General features: G+C 37.2%; 2 protein-coding genes across 3 annotated transcripts; one reads left to right on the forward strand and one right to left on the reverse strand.

The window, feature by feature from the left end:
• Positions 1 to 1,487: 1,487 nt before the first annotated feature.
• On the forward strand, positions 1,488 to 13,177 carry LOC121727186. The gene is made up of 6 exons (XM_042114872.1): positions 1,488 to 1,546; positions 1,760 to 1,820; positions 2,820 to 2,953; positions 7,365 to 7,472; positions 11,991 to 12,083; positions 12,958 to 13,177. The coding sequence occupies exons 1-6, from the start codon at positions 1,505 to 1,507 to the stop codon at positions 12,961 to 12,963; spliced, it is 444 nt and encodes a 147-aa protein (XP_041970806.1). The 5' UTR covers positions 1,488 to 1,504; the 3' UTR covers positions 12,964 to 13,177.
• A 1,203-nt stretch (positions 13,178 to 14,380) lies between these two features.
• On the reverse strand, positions 14,381 to 17,190 carry LOC121727185. Of its 2 annotated transcripts, XM_042114870.1 has the most exons (6): positions 17,046 to 17,190; positions 16,867 to 16,954; positions 16,322 to 16,449; positions 15,755 to 15,847; positions 15,383 to 15,483; positions 14,381 to 14,648 (listed from the first exon to the last, which is right to left on the reverse strand). In XM_042114870.1, exons 1-6 carry the CDS (start codon positions 17,079 to 17,081, stop codon positions 14,468 to 14,470), a joined length of 627 nt encoding a protein of 208 aa, XP_041970804.1. In that variant the 5' UTR covers positions 17,082 to 17,190; the 3' UTR covers positions 14,381 to 14,467. The 2 variants fall into 2 exon arrangements, with proteins under 2 accessions (XP_041970804.1, XP_041970805.1); XM_042114871.1 differs by lacking the exon at positions 15,755 to 15,847.
• Between the last annotated feature and the right edge of the window lie 3,912 nt (positions 17,191 to 21,102).

Consider the following 21,102-nt stretch of genomic DNA (forward strand, 5'->3'; position numbering starts at 1 on the left):
CAAAATCTTCATTAAGTTATCTTGTTTCTATTTGTTGTTCGTGACAACAAGAATCTAAAATAATTATTTAAAATTTCAGTTATCTAGTTACCGCGTTACTTGATATTGTTACGTCCTATCCACTGACTCGTCTACTAACGGCTATTTATATAGGCCGAGACGAGTTCCAGAACGTACGAGAATTTCCTTTCATTCCTTTCTAGAATGTACCCGATTCGCGTAAACAATTGTGGAATATTTCTGGAAGCCTAACGCCATCTAGTATCGAGTAGGGGTTTTATGTTTTTTGAGAGTATAATATCCCCCGATAAGTTCCACCGGCTTGACGCTACATGGCACTATATGTAGTAAGTTCGTAACAATATACCCTCTAGCGCTGAAAGACCAAATTTTTTTTCACTTTTGTATGGGCGAGCGCTGAACTCGTGACGCTGGGTCACGAGTTTCTCCAAACAAAAGAAAAAAAAGGTCTTTCAGCGCTGCTACTTTCCCACTGTACTCTCTACAAGGAACACATATACACCCTAAAGTATTATTACTTAGTTCTGTTACACTTTGTATAGGTATGGTTAATACTTTATTTTGTTATACATTGTAGGTATATGTATTATTTTGAGGAAATACATTTTTTTACGTTCGTGAGTACGGAGTACAGAATAAACATCATAATATTTAAATACCTAATACATCATTTTGTTATAATAAAAAATTCATTAAAGATTTCGTTTATCAAGTGGTGTACATGGCCTCTCTGTTAATCCCATAAATTTCCCATAATCCTTACTCTGTATGTCGAGTTTATGTGATCACATTATTTCTGAAAATATTAAAATCGACGATGGCTTGCTATGTACCTAAATATGTAACTTTCGAGCGCCATCTATTGAGCTAGTTTGCCTCAAATTCTAAAATCCCGCCTGGAATGCTGGCAGGGTTCTGATAAAAAAAAAGTTTTTTTTTTTATATTTATTTAGGAATCCCGCCCCTTTTTCAATCGTTTTCTTTTACGTAAGAAATGCAGATTTACTGTAATTTTACTGATTGAGATTATAAACGAGCGAATGTGTTTGTATTTATGTACAGTGCTAATTTTTAAATAATATTAATAAATAAATATTTCTTATGAATTATATTATGTATTTTTTCTCATTAAGCAGCAAACTTTTTTTATGCCAGATTATTAAATAGAACAATAGTTTTAGGGATAAAAACCTGTATTTAATATTTAGATAAATAATTAAGTTACTACTTACTTATATTTTACTACACTTTTTAATAAGTCCATATTATATTTTATAATGAACTAATTAATTCTTAACGAGTACCAGCTATCGATACTATTATTATTGATTTGATAACTCAGTTGATGAAGGCGTATCAAATCAATAACTAGGGTTTACTGCGAGTTTATATTATTAAGTAGTGAATGTAACAACACAACACACGAATAATATCTATTGATATTATTAAAATTAAATTAAAAATTAAACAGTTATTGGAGGCCATGATAATGACTCGGACAAGCTTCATAGCCTTCGTCTTCCTGGTAAACGTATAATATTCTGATAATTTTTATCAAACAGATATGTTTGTGGTATATTCTACTTAGATGGTGATAAAATAATCAAAATTGCATTCTCATAATGATATTTTTCCCCACAAATCAGTAAAATGTTTATTGTTTACGGTATGGATTAAAGTAGCATGGATTCATGAATTTTTTATCCTATTTTTTTTTTGTAATTTTCGATATTTTTAGCTTCTATGGCAAACTCCCAATGTGAAATGCACAGATGATCTCACGACAGAAAGTGAAAGTGGTACGTATTATTATAATGTGGTTCACGCTAGGTTCCGTTAAAACAGAACTGGATGCCGTACTTAGAGACGTTTGAACTTTACTTTAATAGTAAAGAAATTTTCTATTGAATACACTGTTTTGCCATCAGGCACATCATGAGGGCAAAACATATTTTTTTTTTAATAATTTTACATACTTTGCTTTGCAAATCCACGCAAACCGAGCGTTTCGAGTTCCTATAGTTCTAAACTAGTTATTTATAGACATCGGATTATACCTATACATTTGCATACTTGCATATGTAAATGTACTACTTGTAGCCTGTAGGTCTCAGCATATTTAGTAAAATTTTATAAATGAAGTAGTTACCGATTTCTTAAACATCCATAGGCATTAATATTGCAATCGGAAAATGTTGGTAGAAAATAATTATTGGTGATGTATAAAAAATTAAAATCCTAGATTTGGTGAAATTATAAAATTGACTTTTTTACTTACGGCACTACCGAAAAGCTCTTCAAAAAAATTTTTTTTTAATAATAAGTGACTTTTGATTCTGCATATTTTGAGCATATTTCGGCCATTTATCGTGCATGCATATTTCAGCACTTGGATCGTGCATATAATCCGATGTCTAGTTATTTATTTTCACCAAAAAATTCATGCACACTATTAGGGCACTTTTGAGATTGACAGCTCCCGGACCATAAGACCGCGCCTAAAGGGTAAAATTTGATAAGTTGGATCATGGATGTCTTATATTTAAATTTTAAAATTATCTTTGCTGCTGAAATAAAATTATTGGTTAGTAATCTAACACTTTTAGTATTCCTTATTGGTAGTATTGGATACCAGCGGAGCGGTTCGGAAAAAATTGACGCAGCGAAAAGAACCGGCAGAAACTTGCACGGGACCACTTTTTAGCAAAAGAGGGCAAAAAGAATGAAAAATTAAAAAAAAGTAGTTATATAGGTAACTATTTTCTATTTCTTAATTTTGACAACGATTGTTCTTGTAGACTTGTACATGCCTATAAAACCAATAGAAGATTTCGAACTCGAGACGCAAATCTCGGCAGAGTGTAAGAAGCTGGGGATCTGTGATCATGTCCACCACTACCCGGAGGCCACTATCGAGGACATAATAAGGAATGTAAGTACAGTTGGTTGTCAGGAGGAAACCGCTCGAAGAAGTAAGATCACCAATTCGCACAGATAATATTTTTTTCATTATAATCGACAGGACGCTATCACAAAAAATATTACAAAAATTAGCAGGTCAGTACGAATATCGACGTTAAGAACATTAAAATAACATTCAATATCAGCGCGTCTTGTACAGTGGCGGTTACGACGCTCGCTCGCCGCGTTCTTGATAGGGCGAAAATGTATGAAGAAATTTTTCCCGTACGTGGGAGAGCCATGCTTCGAATGGGCCGGCTCGACCGGAGAAATACCATGTTCTCACAGAAAACCGGCGTTAAACAGCGCTTGCGCTGTGTTTCGCCGAGTGAGTGAGTTTACCGGAGGCCCAATCCCCTACCCCCCTAGAAATACCGCAGTTGAAAAACAATTTGTTACCCCAGGAGGGTACCAACTGCGTTGGAGAATCCCTCTCTGGACGTCCATGCTCAGGAACCCCTGGAACTGAACGTGGACGTCCAGGCTGCCCCTCGTATTCTGGGGAGGGCAAAACTGCGCTCCAATCTGTTCGGGGCAAGAGCAAACACACAAAGGCACTCCCCTCGATATTAAACATGGACTTTTGTAATATCAGGGGATTACACTCCAACCTTAATGCCGTCCATTACCACCTTGAGACGGCAAAGCCGGCTTTGCTCTTTTTAACCGAGACGCAGATATCATCTCCGAGTAACACATCATACCTTTCCCACCCAGGGTATTACCTCGAGCACTCCTTTCTACCCAAAGCTGGAGTGTGTGTGTATATCAGAGATGATATCAGCTCTCGCCGCCTCAGCAATCTTGAGGTCATGGACCTATCAAACTTATGGCTCCGCATAGATTGCGACGACCGTCTATGCGTGCCTATATAGGTCCCATAGTGGTGACCCCGAGACGGTCTAAGAGTCTTAGAGCACCTGCAAGTTGCTTCAGATTTTGTGCAGCAGCAGATCCCATCCGCAGAGATCACAATACTTGGCGACTTTAATGCCCACCACGCCGACTGGCTCAATTCCAGTAAAACTGATCATGCGGGGAGATCTGTCTGCAACTTTGCCCTTGCGAACGACTTGACACAACTGGTTACTACGCCTACGCGAATCTCAGATGTGGATGGTCAGAATCCTTCCTTGTTGGACCTCCTACTGACTTCAAATAACACACTTGGTTCATCGGATCATTGCCTCGTTAGGAGTTTTGTGCCACTTACGACGGTGTTAAGACAGCGCGCTGTTAAATACCGTCGTGTGTGGCACTACAAGTCAGCAGACTGGGATGGGATGCGGTCGTTTTTTGCATCCTATCCTTAGGGGCACGTGTGCTTCTCGCCGGATGATCCCGACAACACTGCCAACTCTGTTGCCGATGTGGTGAAGCAGGGGATGGAACTTTTCATTCCGACCTCTGTAGTGCCAACTGGCGGTAGATTTCGTCCCTGGTTTGGTTCATCCCCCAAAAAAGCTTCTCGCCGGAAGCAGGAGGCTTACCAATCCTGGGCCAACGCAGTGTCTGCTCGGGATTTAAATACTAGCACATATAAAAAGGAGTACAACCTTGCCTCTAGGTCCCTCAAGAAAGAGATTACTCGGGCAAAGCAACAGCACGTCAATAGAATTGGCAAGAGACTTGAGCGCCTCCTCTCGGGAACCCGTGCATTCTGGTCTCTGGCCAAAGCTATTGAAGGAAATTTCTGCAAGCCAACCCTACCATCCCTACACGTAGGAAATGGATCGTTGGCCCAGGACGCAAAAGACAAAGCCGATCTTCTGGGAAAGCTCTTTGCGTCAAACTCGACCCTGGATGACGGGGGCCAGAAACCGACGACCATACCGCGATGCGCGAGCATCATGTCGGATATTCGGCTTCATCAGCGCTCAGTGCGAAAAGCCCTCTGTTCCCTTGATATCCAAAAGTCGAATGGGCCTGACGGAATCCCGCCTATTGTGTTGAAAAAGTGTGCTCCAGAGTTGGCTCCGGTCTTGACGCGTCTTTTTCGGCTCTCCTATTCCACTGGCATCGTCCCGGCTTCCTGGAAGACAGCCTTGGTGCACCCGATCACCAAAAAAGGTGATCGCTCAAATCCTTCCAACTACAGACCAATCGCTATAACCTCTCTCTTCTCGAAGATAATGGAATGCATTATCAATAGCCAGCTTCTTCGATACTTGGACGGCCAGGGATTGCTAAGCGACAAACAATACGGGTTTCGTAAGGGTCGCTCAGCTGGTGATCTCTTGGCATACCTGACTCATCGTTGGGCTCAGGCAATTGAGTCGAAGGGAGAGGCATTGGCTGTTAGTTTGGACATTGCGATGGCCTTTGATCGGGTTTGGCATAAAGCGCTGCTATCAAAGCTTCCATCATACGGGCTGCCCGAGAAATTATGTAAGTGGGTCACTAGTTTCTTAGCAGACAGAAGCATAAAGGTCGTAGTTGACGGCGAATGCTCGGAAACTCAGTCTGTTAATGCTGGTGTCCCTCAGGGCTGTGTGCTATCGCCTACTCTATTCATACTGCATATCAATGACATGTTACAAACCAACGGCATTTATTGCTATGCGGATGATAGTACAGGTAATGCTGTATATACTGGCGCCCCTAATATTTCTCGGCAAAATGTCACTGAGAGTCGAAACGAACTTGTTTCTAAGGTGGAGAATTCATTGGAGAGGGTCTCTGAATGGGGTAGACGTAACTTAGTCCAATTCAACTCCGCCAAGACACAAGCCTGCGCGTTCACCACTAAAAAGTCACCAATGGTCGTTTATCCTCGTTTCGAGGGCACATCTTTAACCATCTCCCCTAGCATTGAGATACTTGGCGTCAACATATCGAGCGAAGTTCAGTTCCGATATCATCTTGAGGGTAAGGCCAAATTAGCCTCGAAGAAGCTTGGTGTTCTTAACAAAGCGAGACAGTACTTCAGTCTGGACCAACGCCTACAACTCTACAAGGCGCAGGTTCGGCCTCATATGGAATATTGTTCTCATCTCTGGGCAGGGGCGCCATAATACCAACTGCTCCCTCTGGATCGTATCCAACGAAGGGTCGCTCGAATTGTTGACTGCCATAGTGTTTCAAACAGCTTGGACCCCCTGGAATTACGCCGAGATGTAGCTTCACTCTGCATCCTCTATCGGTTGTATCACAGGGAGTGCTCTGAGGAATTGTTCGGAATCATACCACCTGCAACTTTTCGCTATCGTCCCACGCGAAAAACATACCATCCTCATCACCTTGATGAGTAGCAGTCTTCCACAGTGCGTTTTTCGCGTAACTTTCTGCCGCGCACTGTAAAACTCTGGAATGAACTGTCACCAGCAGTATTTTCGGACCGATACGACCTGCAAACCTTCAAGAAATGAGCGTATTCCCTCTTAAAAGGCCGGCAACGCACCTGCAGCTCTTCTGATGTTGCGAGTGTCCATGGGCGACGGTAGTTGCTTACCATCAGGTGACCCGTTTGCTCGTTTGCCCCCTTATTTAATAAAAAAAAATTTCGAGAGCGTTTCTTATTTTTCTTATAAATGTAAATGTTATTTATTTTTATATAAAATATTTAGATATTTGTACAGGGGACTAATTAAACAACATTTTTTTTTGTATATTTATTTTCCTTAGTTCAGTGTATTTAGCTATAATGGTACCTAATCAAACCCCTTTTTTATCTTTTGCGATTATTGTGATGGTTAAAACGTATTTATTTGAAAATTTTGTATGCGGCTGTAACATTTTATAATTAATAGTATAGACGTGGAGATGAATATATTATCTTTCATTTGAAACCAAAATATCCTCGCAGTGTGACTCCTAATTCTTTAAAATGGTACCTGAAAATCGCTGATATTTGTGAAAAAATGTGATAGCGTCCTTAAGATTGATTTACAAACACCTTTTAGCATTCCAGTAAAAGAAATAAAACTTAAGTACATTGTGGGAACTTACCTATATTATCGTTGTTTAAATACCTCTTTACATGCAGTCGACTCGCTCTTGACCAGTTTTTATAAAAACAAGGTGTGTAAGTGTTTCGTGGAATCTGCACAATATATACCTCACTTCTGCACATCTCTACTTATACCACAGAATAGATAATAATAGTACAAGTACTATTATTATACTAGATGACGCCCGCAACTCCGTTGCGCCAAAATTAGTTTACCGCGTGGGAACCCTACATTTTTCCGGGATAAAAAGTATCCTATGTCCTTTCCCGAGACTCAATGTATCTCTGTACCAAATTTCAGTCCAATCGGTTCAGCCGTTTAGGCGTGAAAAAGTAAAAGACAGACACACTTTCGCATTTATAATATTAGTATGGATAGTATGGATATGGATTATTATGTTTTAATTTTAAAATATCAATGTTTATTTTACAGCTAACAGAAAAAGCATATGCGAAAACGTTTTATACGGAGGAGTGCCGATTTATGAATATGGATAATGCTTTCGAACACATAAAACCTCTGTGTAAATATAGGTCAGGGGTAAGTCCAATTAAGAGGAATAAAAGAGTTAGATGAAGTGGGCCGTGGGTGGGGATTTGAATTTTTAGCGTTCCGTACCCAAAAGGTAAAAACGGGACCCTATTACTAAGACTTCGTTGTCTGTCCGTCTGTCTGTCTGTCAGTCTCCAGGCTGTAACTCAAGAACGGTAATAGCTATAGAGTTAAAATTTTCAGAGATTATGTATATCTGTTGCCGCTACAACGAATACTAAAATAAAAATAAAATTAACATTTAAGGGGGGCTCCCATTTAACAAACGTGATTTTTTTTTGGCCTTTCTTGCTCTATATGAATAATGACAACAGGTAACTTGAATTTTTCTCATAGTTCTTAATTATATATAGTGTAACCATTTCATCCACTTACGTCTTCAAATATAATTATTAGGTATTCGAAATAGATAAGTATAGAGTTTCTGAGGCTTTTCACAGAAGTTTATCTTTTTAACCGACTTCCAAAAAACGAGGAGGTTATATATTCGGCTGTGGATATTTTTTTTTGTATGTTCAACGATTGCTCCGCCGTTTGTAAACCGATTTTCGAAATTTTTGTTTTGTTGTATTAGGTTTTACTCCAATTAGGTCCCATTTTCACAAAAGTGGTGACCTGATGATGGGAACCATGAGTAATCGAGGGAACTCTTTGAAATTTATATGGAAACATATTATGGTGATTTTGGTTTTATGAGAAGCATCCTAAGCATATGCTACCAAAACGCAAGATTTCGCAACGAGGTATGCTATACGCGATACGCGAATGTATGATGATACCACCTCTTATAGAAAGATGTTGGGCAAGCGTTAGCGCGATGTAAGAGACGCACGGCGCCATCTAGTGTGATTTTTTGGAACTAACTTAATTTGAACAAATTTTCGTATTTTCACCCCCTTACTTCCCTTTTTTCCAGTAAAAAAAGTAGCCTATGTCCTTTCTCCGGCTTTAGACTATCTGTATACAACATTTCATTTCAATCGGTTCGGTATAACCTCCATGGGCGAGTTCGACTCGCACTTGGCTGATTTTATTATATTTTACCACCTCATTGTTTAAAAAGCTGCTTAGAATGAGATTTCTTACTGACAAATTCCGATCCGTTACTGCCCACTGCTCGTAACCGCTCATTCATTAATTTTTAACGCTCATTGAATGATTTTACTGTTCAATAATGTTTTCAATGATCCATTTCATTATTTTTTACAACTCATATTTGTTTACTTTACTGCTTAGTTTTAATTGCTAAACTAGTTATTAGACGTGCCATTTATAATTTTTAACTTACCAAAACTGCAATGGGCATTGTCCAAAAAAAATCACATGTACTTTTTATATTTTTTTTCGTTAAAATAGGGTATTTTAAGAATATAAATTAAATAATTTTGAAATTCATTAGCTAGTTTTTTCTTAATAAATTTTTAAAGTTTCGCTCTGACGTCATCATCGGCCGCCAATTGACCTCTGCATATATTTTAAATTTCCTTTCAATCTTATTTATAATGGCTGGTTCGTCAAATGCAAGTTCTCATTACGAGAAGCTTACCAAAAGTTCGAACGTAATGTTGGTCGAATTTATTGCTAATTTAACGCCATTGAAGGTCAAACAAAGGTTAAACGTATTTGTTCAAAAATATAAGAAACTAATGGGTATTTTTTTCGTTTATATGCAGAAAAACAATCACTGACCTTATGCCTCGAAATGTTTTTGTAATGAGCAAAATAAAAAAAAAATGGACAATCCCCATTTACAACTGACCCTTTATATAAGTGTCTTGTAATATTAATATTTAATACAATAAATAAGTACATCTTCTTATCTTCATAAATTATTTAAAATTCTCGTGTCACAATGTTAGTTACCTCCGAAACGGTTTTACTGATTATACTCCTATTAATCCTTCGGTCGTGGATTCTTGGAAATCTATTGTTATTCTATTGTGTCTCGCTCACCGGTGAGCTTGTAATAAGATACGTAGAATAATAGGTGTATTAATTATTCTACGTATAGTACGCGATAGTTTACTAGGTAACTAAAAAGAGTGAAATTATTATTTTTAACAAAAAATTAAAACCGACTTCCAAGGTAAAAACAATAATAACATCCTTATAATATGAACTAAAAAGTATTAAATAATTTTTCCTATCTAATAGTGCCTTTTTCCGTCGCGCTTAGGGGCGATTCAATGGTTGCCGGTTAAACTTTATATTTTATGCCAAATTTTAAAGCTTATTTAGCCCCCAATTACACAACTTTACCAATAAACTATTTATCATTGATAGGTTAAAAGGTTACGTCACTGTATATAATATAGAGTACTGAATTATTAAATAACGTAAATAGAAATAACAATCGAAAAAAATCGGAACTTGTTTGTATGATGATACCACCTCTTATAGAAAGATGTTGGGCAAGCGTTAGCGCGATGTAAGAGACGCACGGCGCCATTTAGTATGAATTTTTGGAACTAACTTAATTTGAACAAATTTTCGTATTTTCACCCCCTTACAACCCTTTTTTCCAGTAAAAAAGTAGCCTTTGTCCTTTCTCAGGCTTTAGACTATCTGTACACAAAATTTTATTACAATCGGTTCGGTAGTTTTGGCGTGAAAGCGAGACAGACAGACAGACAGACAGACAGAGATACTTTCGCATTTATAATATTAGTATAGATTATAATAAATATGCTTATTTAAAATAGGTGGTAGGTGGTAGCTGCATATACTTACATTATACATAATAATATAATCCATACCTAATTACCTACATCAAAAGAAAATCAGGTGTCGTGTCTGTGTAAAGATTTATATGTTCGGTATTCATTTACCTAACAGTTTCCGTATGTATACCTTGCGTGGTATTTATACTTATTTGATTTTGACAACCCTATTTTCGGAATATAGTAAACAACACACACAAGGTGTGAAATAAAGTCGACCTTCGCGCGGCGCCAGAGAGCTCAATGTCGGCTGCTCGCGTGCGGTCCGTTGTTAATAAATAATAATAAATAAATAAATAAAAAACTCTTTATTCAAACAAACAAAACAGATCAATTTACACATGTTACAAAAACAGAAATAGTTTGAATTGGCGGCCTTACTGCTGGAAGCAGTCTCTACCAGGCAACCATAAAATATAACTAAAAATATTTAAAATAAAAATAAGATAAGATACTATTAGTATATAAATAAATAAATATAATACACAAATAAATATAATAGATACTTTATACCGAATAAAATAAATACATACAAGTAATATTATAATATGAATCGAAGAAGAGGATAAATCGTAAGGGTTTAAGAGTTTGCAGCTAAATCTAAGTAATATTGTCTTGTCATAATACTTATGTAGGCACATAAATCGGCGGCATTTGTGCACATCAAAGCAGTGAGACTTCTGTACTTGTACTATTATCTATTCTGTGGTACGGGACAGTTACGGGATAGTAGAACAATTTTTTTTATTACTATCAAGCTATTTTTTTGTGAGTAGCTTCATTTTGATAAGACGAACAACATTTTTATTTGCGAAAAATATCGAAAGTGGTAGCTAACAGAGATAGAAAGGATTTCATACTTTGAATTGATGGTCCTATAAAATATGGACTGTTTTATTTGTAGGATAATGTTACTCTTAAATTATATATCAATATACAAAAACCCGAAAATATAGCGAGATTCTTGGCAAAGAACCTGCGCCTAAGTTAGCTGATAGTTGATACCGACTTCATGAAGATTGGGTGCAGAAATAGTTGAGGCTTAGGTGAATTCTAAAAAAATCGTCCAAGTGCGAGTCGGACTTGCGCACTAAGGGTTCCGTACCATTATATAGCACAATTAGAGAAAAAATTGTTTATTTGTATGGTAACCCCCTTAATTATTTATTTTATTTTAATTTTATTATGAAATATTAAAGTACACATATACTTAAGGACTTTGTGAAAATTTCAAGTGTCTACATGGTTTCATTATGGATTACGAGCCAAAAAAGCCAAAAAAAAACACGTTTGTTGTATGGGCCCCCTTAAATATTAACTTTGTCTTGTTTTTAGTATTTCTTGTTATAGCGGCACTAGAAATACACAATCTATGAAAATTTCAGAAGTCTAGCTAGAGCGGTTACACAGACAGACAAACGGACAGACATCGAAGTCTCAGTAATAGGGTCCCGTTTTTAACCTTTGGTTACGGAACCCTAAAAAGACTAATGAAAAAATTATTTAATACTTTTTAATTCATTAAGGAATTCATATTATGTTTCTATTGTTTTAACCTTTGAAGTCAGGTTCAATTTATAGTGAGTGTGGCAAAGCGCGCACCCGGCAAGTGCGCCATAAATTAATTTACTTACTTAGCTATAATTCCATACTGCTGATTTAGAGATTTACAATACTTATACTACTTACAATATACAATCCACTATAATATATTTTATTTTATCTGCAATTGCGCCCAATATAGTTACTTACTTAGATTCCACAATTCTGTTTTATTTCGCTATAGTGTTTTACACCGAAGGCTGTAAAATCACATACGGGGACGTGGTATTTGGTACTAAATACGAAGGAATCGCCCCTGCAAGTCTTCACTGGACAGGTTTGCAAGTAAGTTCATATTAAATATTCATAATTGATTGTGGCGAAAAAACTGACTAAGAACCGCACTCAGAGAGATTTAATGATGATTGTACTTTAATTTAACAAAGAGTTTGACAGATAACGTATGGGACTTCTCTCAAAATCAAAATCGTCTCTGACTGCGGCAGTTATAATACGCTGTTCTTTATTTTTTTTTAAGAGACTTAAGTATTCCAGATTCTAGACTTCTGCCTGATCAAATACTTCAGTTGTTTTGGTGTGAAGTAGTAATAAACGTATTATGTACAGTTGTAGAATTATTTTTTTTATGAAATAAGGGGGCAAATGAGCAAACGGGTCACCTGATGGAAAGCAACTTCCGTAGCCCATGGACACTCTCAGCATCAGAAGAGCTGCAGGTGCGTTGCCGGCCTTTTAAGAGGGAACAGGGTAATAGGGGAGGGTAGGGATGGGAAGGGAATAGGGTAGGGGATTGGGCCTCCGGTAAACTCACTCACTCGGCGAAACACAGCGCTAGCGCTGTTTCACGCCGGTTTTCTTGGAGAACGTGGTATTTCTCCGGTCGAGCCGGCACATTCGTAACGAAGCATGGCTCTCCTACGTATGCCCAAAATCGCCCATACCTACTATAAATGTTTTATGTTTATAATGATATTTATTCAGAAGTAGGCTACGTGGTAGGTCATCACTCATCAGGTAGACATTCTGAAAAAAATTTGATTCAAATTTACTCATAAATAAAACAATTTTTATTTTATTTATTTATTTATTTTTAATAGCGTGATATCATGTTAACATTGCTATGCACAAGTAAGGTCAATAATAAATAAAGTTTGTAAAATTGAATAAGTACTTAAAATATTTTATTTTAGGCATAACAGAGGATGCAAGAGCCTGATGCATAGCAACACAACTTGCGCGCAAGTCTATTTCGAAAGACCTATGATTGTTCTGAATTCGAAAATGAATGCAGTGGTCCTCAAACATCTACCTGTACCGTGTTGCTGTAAGTGTTACATACACCAGTAAGCACGGGAAACCAGAGATGAGGAGTATTTTTTTCCTTTTGGCCTTAATAAAAACAGAGAATAAGATATTCTTTGTTTTTATTACTAGTCTCATATTGTTAGCTATTAAGGGACACTTTCAGGAATTCCATTTAAATAATAAAACGATAGCCACATTTAAACATACACACAATTACTCCTGTCTCGTTCTACGTATTAATAAGGCCACTAGTGTAGAAAAAAAATAGTTTAGTATCAGAAATTTAATTATGTTCGTTATAGCTTTCGATTCTCTACGGAATTTCCTATAATATGATTTATTATTATACTCGTACATACCAGCTAAGGACCTGCTATAAAAGTTTATAAATAACTTGAGTTGTATATAAAATAAAGTTTATTTAAAACATTGTAAAGGTACTTAGTTTTATTTCTAGTGTATTTTCCGATACTATGGACTTTCATTAGAAATAGGTAATTGAGTTCCACCATATCCGGAAAATTCAAATGTACATCCTCGTATCCTTAAAATCTCTAAAGTCCCACCACTCCCACCCAACCCCTTTGGTCTTTGGTAAGTAGGTGATCAGTTAATCACTGATAAAGCTAGCTTATATTTTCTAATAACACCTGAACCATAACTATTAGTTCCACCTGGTCTGGATGGTTTTAATTTTGAGAGAACATAAAGATTTTATGTGGTTGGATAATAAAAGAACAAATTATTTTTAACCTTCTAGAACTATAATATTTTATACTTAAGGTAAAAATAAAAAAGCCAAGTAAATTGTCAATAAGTGCTGTTTAATTATGAATAAAATGATATTAAATATTGTGCAATAAATTGTTATTGATTTTATTATTATTAATAAATTAATAAATCACGTAAGGCGGTTTGACAGAAAGTACGATTAAGATTAGGTTAAAAAATATCAAGTGATTAAGAGCGGGCTGCCAAATTTTGCTGTGTTTTCTAATAAACTGTATTACGATCCCGGAAGACGATTGACTTAAATGAAATTGAGATTTATTTATTCATTGTATATTTTTTTGCTTGCCTAACGGAAAACACGATTCATTTATTTTGACTCGATAGTTATATTTTTCGAAATTATGAATCTTTCTGGGCTATTTAACAAATATCTGTTACACTCATTGAGTTACTATCATTAAATAAGTTGCACTACTACAACTACACACTTTTTGAAATAATGGCTAAAGGAAATATTAGTATTGTGTTTAATTTTTAAGTAAGTAATCATCAAAAACATTTTTGGGACTTACGACCTTTACTTTCGTCCTGTAATGCGGGAACCGTTGTAACACAATATTTGACAGCAGGCTCTTAATTATTAATTAAACGTTCTCTTAAAAGTTAAAAGTGTTCGCGCACCTCTCCACACATACAGCAACAAGGCAGGGGTTGTGATTTCTCCACTAGCAGGTTCATTTCTTCGTTTATAACCAGAACTTTCCTTCTTACATACATTTCCGTACACTGTCCGTGATACCTCGGTTGAAACTTCAATGATTTGCAAAGAGATTTCTGATCGTTTCTGAAAGAAATATAATTATAGTATAGTATATTATAAAATCAATCCCACCAAAAACATTTCAAGTAAAATGTTGCCGAGACGACCACATAACTTTACCCTGTGAAAAAGGTATCAGATCTCATGTAGACTGTAGAGCCAATCTTCTGAATTTACACGGCCTAACTCTACCGACCCTAACTTCAACAAATTCTACATAATTTATGTAAATATTATGTATGGCTTCGCCGTTTCGCTACCATTGTGGAGGTGATGCGAATATTTAGTTTCTGATCTGAACTCTGAAGTTAGTAATGAAACAGCCGAACCATAATAATAATAATAATAATAATAACTCCCACACCGGTTTCGGTGACGGTGGCCGGTTTCATTGAAACCAGGCCAGCTACGCAGGAGTCATTTTATAGTGCCCAGGTGTGTGCGCAGTACATAAGAGCACTCTCTATTCCTTTACTCTCATAACCCAGTGGGACGGCAGAGCTATTCCTTTACTCTCATTTCATAAAATTGGTGAAAGTCTAATATAAAACTCCACCCCCCTATGTTAGGGGATGAAAGTTATAAGTTTATGATTTTTTTTGTTGGTTGTATACTAAACCGCAATATCACTTAGATTACATACCAAATTTCAGTTTTCTAGTACTTCAGGAGGTAGTCAAACATTTTGATGATCATCAGTGTGTCAGTGACGATATCGGTGTTGTTTGGGGTTCCACAATCAAAAAAAGGTACGTTACCTGCATGATTCTCCTTCGTAAGTTTGAACTGGATTCACCTTGGAGTTCACCACCAAAACCCATTTGCCTGCCTCGTCTGCAATCGCCAATGGAACATGGAACTAAATTCGAAGAAAAAGTACGAATATTAAGTAATCATCATTATGGTGGGAGTATTGGCATTTGGCATAATATGAAATACTATCAAAATCGGTAAAGTAGTCGAAATTTAAGAGGGCAGTCAATGGTAACTAAAGCTAGCATGATTGTCCTTTTCAAATCCTAGCACCTAGTGGTGGTTAAAATTTTATGAGTGTAAAGCACTCATAAAATTTAGCGCCTCTAGTAAAATAATAACGCCTATAATTAAATAATAATAAAAATGTCAACTACCCATTTTTGAGAATGACAAAGAGATGCACCAGTGCTGTTCTCGTGGACTGCCAAACGCGCCGAATGCTTATTGACCACAAAGTAAGCCGCAAGCTAAAACAATGGCAAATAGAAAAATAATTTCGTTACAGGCGCGGTCCTAAGGGGGGGGGGGGGTCACAGGGGATATGACCTCCCCCCCCCCCAAAATGTAAGGTAAAATTGAAAATAAAATAAACCCAGAACCGTCCGAGGGCACAGATTGAAAAAAAATAATGTAGTGACTACTGAGATACCCCCCCCCCCCACCCCCTCAAAATTTCAGGCTGCGACCGCGCCTATTTCGTTATCGAATAATTTTAATGGGTTTTAAGAAAATAGCTTTAACTTTTTTAGATTTTCGGCCAGATTAATGCAATTTGCCGTCCTTTGTCCTTTTATTAGGTACAGTACTGTACGCTCGATTCACAAAAGGGATACCCCCTTTTGTGAATCGAGCTATTTGGTTAAAGCATTTCCTACCAGAACTCAATCAATTTTTAATATTATACTTTTAGACTTTCTGTTAAAAATTAATATAATATTTACCCTTTCGATAATTTCAGTCATAGTTTCTTCGGGATAGTTTGGAATATTTTCGCAGAATTTTTTCGTTTTGCATTCTTCTGGTATAATAATTTTATAGTATTTTAACTTTTCTAAGCTGCGTAAAAGACCTGAAAATAGGAAATTCACGTCTTGATCTCTTGATAAGACTTAAGTACTCGCCTACCTATAAGTTATTACTTATAATAAATATCCCCGTAATTCGTAGGTACTTACTTTTCTGTTTGTCTAACGTCTGTTACCTCTTCACGCCCAAACCGCTGAACCGATTTTGCTAAAATTTGCTATGTAGATATTTTGAGTCCTGGGAAAGCACATCTACGTAGGATACTTTTTACCCCTGGTTCCCGCGCAATAAACGAAATTTGGCGCGACGGTGCTGTAATTGACGTCATCTAGTGTAAGTATATTTAAGTACCGTATAGACTTTTCAGAGATAATTATGTTACCAGTAATTGGGCTTTATATTAACAACAGATTAAGGATCACGCTCATAGATACTTAGAGGGGTTAATGTGGTTACCTACCTGTATGATTTGGTGCTGTTGATAAGAGCGTTTTTACTCCAAAATCTCCGAGCACGTTCACAGTTCCATTTAAAACTTGTATCACCATCTAAAAAATATTATACCGATACTGGCGTTTGTAAGCAGTTTAGGACATGGATGAATAACATTGGGTAGCCTGAAAGCCTATAAAAACTTACCATAAATAATAATACTTTTGATGTCTTGATATACATTTTTTTGGACAATACTAAAAACCGCTACTTATTTGGTACTAATATTAATAACTATAATTGAATATAGGGACTCTACAGCCAATACTTATTCAAATGTCGTTAAGCTAGAAGTCCGCGTCAATGGCGGGATTTAACTGTGGGAATTAATTAGCCGATAACACTTTTCCCTTGTTAGTTATGCCAATTAGTTACCTATTATAATATTATAAATACGTATTTAATGTGGGAATTATCAAGTACTTTTTAGTTTCATGACGTGGCCTAGTGGGAAGACGTAGGTCCGTCTGCTTAATTAACAGGTTATATTATGTTCGGCTGTATGTACCTATAATACGTGACGATGCAAGCAGAGCGGGGGTTCAGATCAGCGCTCCAGTTACCACTGCCATACTACGTAGAAATCAAGAAACGGACTCCCTTTTGACTGTCAGTAACGACTTGTTTACCTCGAGCGTTCGCGTTTGGCCACCCCTAAAACCAGTGCGGAACATGACTCAGAGCGGCGGGGATCTTAAAGTAATAGAACGCCTAATTTTTAAGAAAAACAGGTAGTTTTTAAAGCAACCTTAATAATTAATATCGTCCCTTAGCTTACAACACCGCCTAAGTCATTTTTACCAACTTTACAGGAGACAAAAAAACTGTCTATTTTAAAAATTATTTGGATTTTTTTTGTAAATTTCTTAATAAATACTCTAGTTAGCGGCTAAGAAATATTTATTTATACTTATTTTGTCGATTTACTTTATTTAAACTTTTATTTTATGACTTGGGCTGTGTTGACTGATACTTTATTAGATTTAGGCGGTGTTGTTTGCGGAAATGTTAGGGATTAAGGTATTTAAAGAAGACTGTCGACAGTCGTATTCTGGGGAGGGCGAAACTGCGCTGCAATCTGCTTGGGGCAAGAGCTAACACACAAAGGCCCCCTCCCCCCCCCCCCCCCCCCTCTCGATATTAAACATGAATTTCTGTAATATCAGGGGATTCCACTCCAACCTTAATGCCGTCCATTACCACCTTGATACGGCAAAGCCGGCTTTGCTTTTTTTAACCGAGACGCAGAATATATCATCTCCGAGTGACGTATCATACCTTTCCCGCCCAGGATATTATCTCGAGCACTCCTTTTTGCCCAAAGCTGGAGTGTGTGTGTATATCAGAGATGATATCAGCTCTCGCTGCCTCAGCAATCTTAAAGTCAGGGACCTCTCAACGTTTTGGCTCCGATTTGATTGCAACGACCACCCTCGCGTCTATGCGTGCATCTTATAGTGGAGACCCCGAAACGGACCGACTCTTTGAACACCTGCAAGCTGCTTCAGATTTAGTGTAGCAGCAGATCCCATCCGCAGAGATCATAATACTTGGCGATTTTAACGCCCACCACGCCGACTGGCTCAATTGCAGTAAAACTGATCATGCGGGGAGATCTGACTGTGACTTTGCCCTTGTGAACGACTTAACACAGCTGCGCCTACGTGAACCCCAGATGTCGTAGAGGTCAGAATACTTCCCTGTTGGACCTTCTGCTGACTTCAAATCCTGATCGGATCATTGCCTTATTATGAGTTCTCTGCCACTTACGACGGTATTGCGACAGCGTGCTGTCAAATACTACAACTTAGCAGACTGGAATGGGATGCGGTTGTTTTTTGCATCCTAATTCCTATCCTTGGGAGTTGGGGGCACTTGTGCTTCTCGCCGGATTATTTCGACAACACTGCTATTTGCTAACTCTGTTGCTAATGTGGCGATGCAAGGGCTAGGGGCCGTCCTTTGTAGTGCCGACTGGCGTTAGATTTCGTCCCTGGTTTGGTTCATCTTCCAAAAAAGCTTCTCGCCGGAAGCCGGAGTCTAGTCTCTGGCCAAAGCTATTGAAGGGAACTTCTGCAAGCCAACCCTACCATCCCTACTCGTAGGAAAAGGATCGTTGGCCCACGACGCAAAAGACAAAGACGACCTTAGATGACAGAAATCGCTGATCATACCGCGGTGCACGAGCATCATGTCGGATGTAGCCCTTCATTCCCATTATATCCAAAAGTCGAGTGGGCCTGACGGAATCTTGAAAAAGTATGTTCCAGAGTTGGCTCCGCTCTTAACGCATCTTTTTCGGCTTTCCCATTCTTCTGGTATTGTCCCGGCTTCTTGGAAGACAGCCTTGGTGCACCCGATCCCCAAAAAAGGTAACCGCACAAATCCTTCCAACTACAGACCAATTGCTATAACCTCCGTCTTCTCGAAGATAATAGAATCCATAGTGTATTTCAATTATTGAGTTTCCTAAAAGAAATAAAATACATTTTGAAACACCTCCTAAGTAAAGAAAAAATAGTCAGTAAACACCGCATAAGTAAGTGAAGATATTCTATTATCAATTATTTCTATATTATAATACGCGTAAATCAATAAACATTACTTCTTTAAATCTTCTATTAAAACTTCTTGCATAGTCCTTTTAGCGATAAAATTCTTATAAAAACTGAATAAACACGGAGCGCGAAGTATTTTCGCGCGAAATGTATGACAGATTAACGACTTGTGCGGTGTTGCGAGGCTAACCGATTTGAGCGCTGTTACTATTTTTTAAATTACGGCTTCTAATTGGCTGAAATCTATATCATGTGTCCAATGGTTCGACGCGCAATGCGCAGCTCTATCGAATGGCATTAAAATGTAAAAACCGCCAATTTTCGACTTGAGCGGTGTTGTTAGCTAAGGGACGATATTATAGTGTCTTTGTGCTCTGTCCAATGACTAGTACTGTCCAATCACTAATCATGTTCACCCATAAAGTTAATGTACCTAGCGGAATAGAGAAACAAAGGCCTGCGGGGCTAAAATGGTCGCTTTGGAGAATCATGATATGAATCATAATATGACTCATTTTTTTAAAATCGCAAAATGCAACTCTGCTGGCAATTTTTTGACATTAGTCAGTTTGACAGTCTGATTTGACATTAGTCAGTTTGACAGTTTTCACAATTCATTTGCTGAATTGATTGAGAGGAATTGCTAAATGTTACCATTTTAGCCCCGCTGAGCAAGAGAGATGTCACTGACACTGATCAACAACACTGCGTGGTAAAAAGAGACGTGTGATACATGACAGCAGCACTCTTTTTTTGACGTCCAGTCGGCACGTGCCGCACGTTGCCAATTTAATCTCATAGAATTAATGTTCAATCATGCTTGTGTAAGTGTATACGTATTACGTACACATATTTTTCACACAGATGTAAATCAATTTCGGTTTCGTTTGACAGCTCGAGATTGTTGCTCTATTTCGCTAGGTATATTATAGTTTGTGCGTTTTAAGATGATATGGGTGACAATTTTCATATTCCTGCTACGGGTTTTTTTTTTACAAGAAAACAAAAAAATCAAAATGTAATATTTATATTCCATCTACGAAAACAAATGTTTCCTATACTTGTAAATGAATAAAAATGAAAAGTTAAATAGTTAAAGTTATTAGTTAATAGCTAAATGCTAACTTATTAATAAAAAAATTATAAATATTAACTGTGAAATAGGATTGTTACGAAAACATTTGAAAAATGTCTGTCGATCCGCCGGATCCTGGTGGTGGGGATATCTTATCATTGGATATGCCCAGCACGAGTTCGGACGCGTTTGTTGTTTGAAAAAGACCAAATGTGTACAGTATTCCAATTAACTCCAAAAGAAATACATTGGTAAATCCTTCGATACAGCTTATACACAACCATCCAGACTTTTTGGCTGATAAAAAATATTCTGAAGGCGATGTTGGCCCATTTATTGTCCAGGTTTCAAGGAATGAACCGAATAATGCTTCTGGGGTGGTTTTAAAACCTATAAATTTCGGACAATTTCTATTTAAAAATAATTTCAAAAAAATTGTGACAGATGGCATTAAAAGATTAGGACGGAATAAGGTTACAATAGAGTTTGAAGTTTTTGAAAGTGCGAACTCTTTTGTTATTAACCCTATTTTACAAGAAAATTCCATACAACGATTCCCGCATACAACTTA

The sequence above is a fragment of the Aricia agestis genome, chromosome 5 (assembly GCF_905147365.1).
Source record: "Aricia agestis chromosome 5, ilAriAges1.1, whole genome shotgun sequence".
Lineage (NCBI taxonomy): Eukaryota > Metazoa > Arthropoda > Insecta > Lepidoptera > Lycaenidae > Aricia > Aricia agestis.

Coding starts and splice junctions, on each gene's coding strand:
- LOC121727186 (XM_042114872.1), top strand. CDS start 1,505: ATGATAATGACTCGGACAAGCTTCATAGCCTTCGTCTTCCTG. Junction 2,954..7,364: donor TCGAGGACATAATAAGGAAT/GTAAGTACAGTT, acceptor TTTATTTTACAG/CTAACAGAAAAAGCATATGC. Junction 7,473..11,990: donor TGTGTAAATATAGGTCAGGG/GTAAGTCCAATT, acceptor ATTTCGCTATAG/TGTTTTACACCGAAGGCTGT.
- LOC121727185 (XM_042114870.1), bottom strand. CDS start 17,081: ATGTATATCAAGACATCAAAAGTATTATTATTTATG. Junction 15,848..16,321: donor TGACTGAAATTATCGAAAGG/GTAAATATTATA, acceptor CCATTGTTTTAG/CTTGCGGCTTACTTTGTGGT. Junction 15,484..15,754: donor TTTGTCATTCTCAAAAATGG/GTAGTTGACATT, acceptor CTTCGAATTTAG/TTCCATGTTCCATTGGCGAT.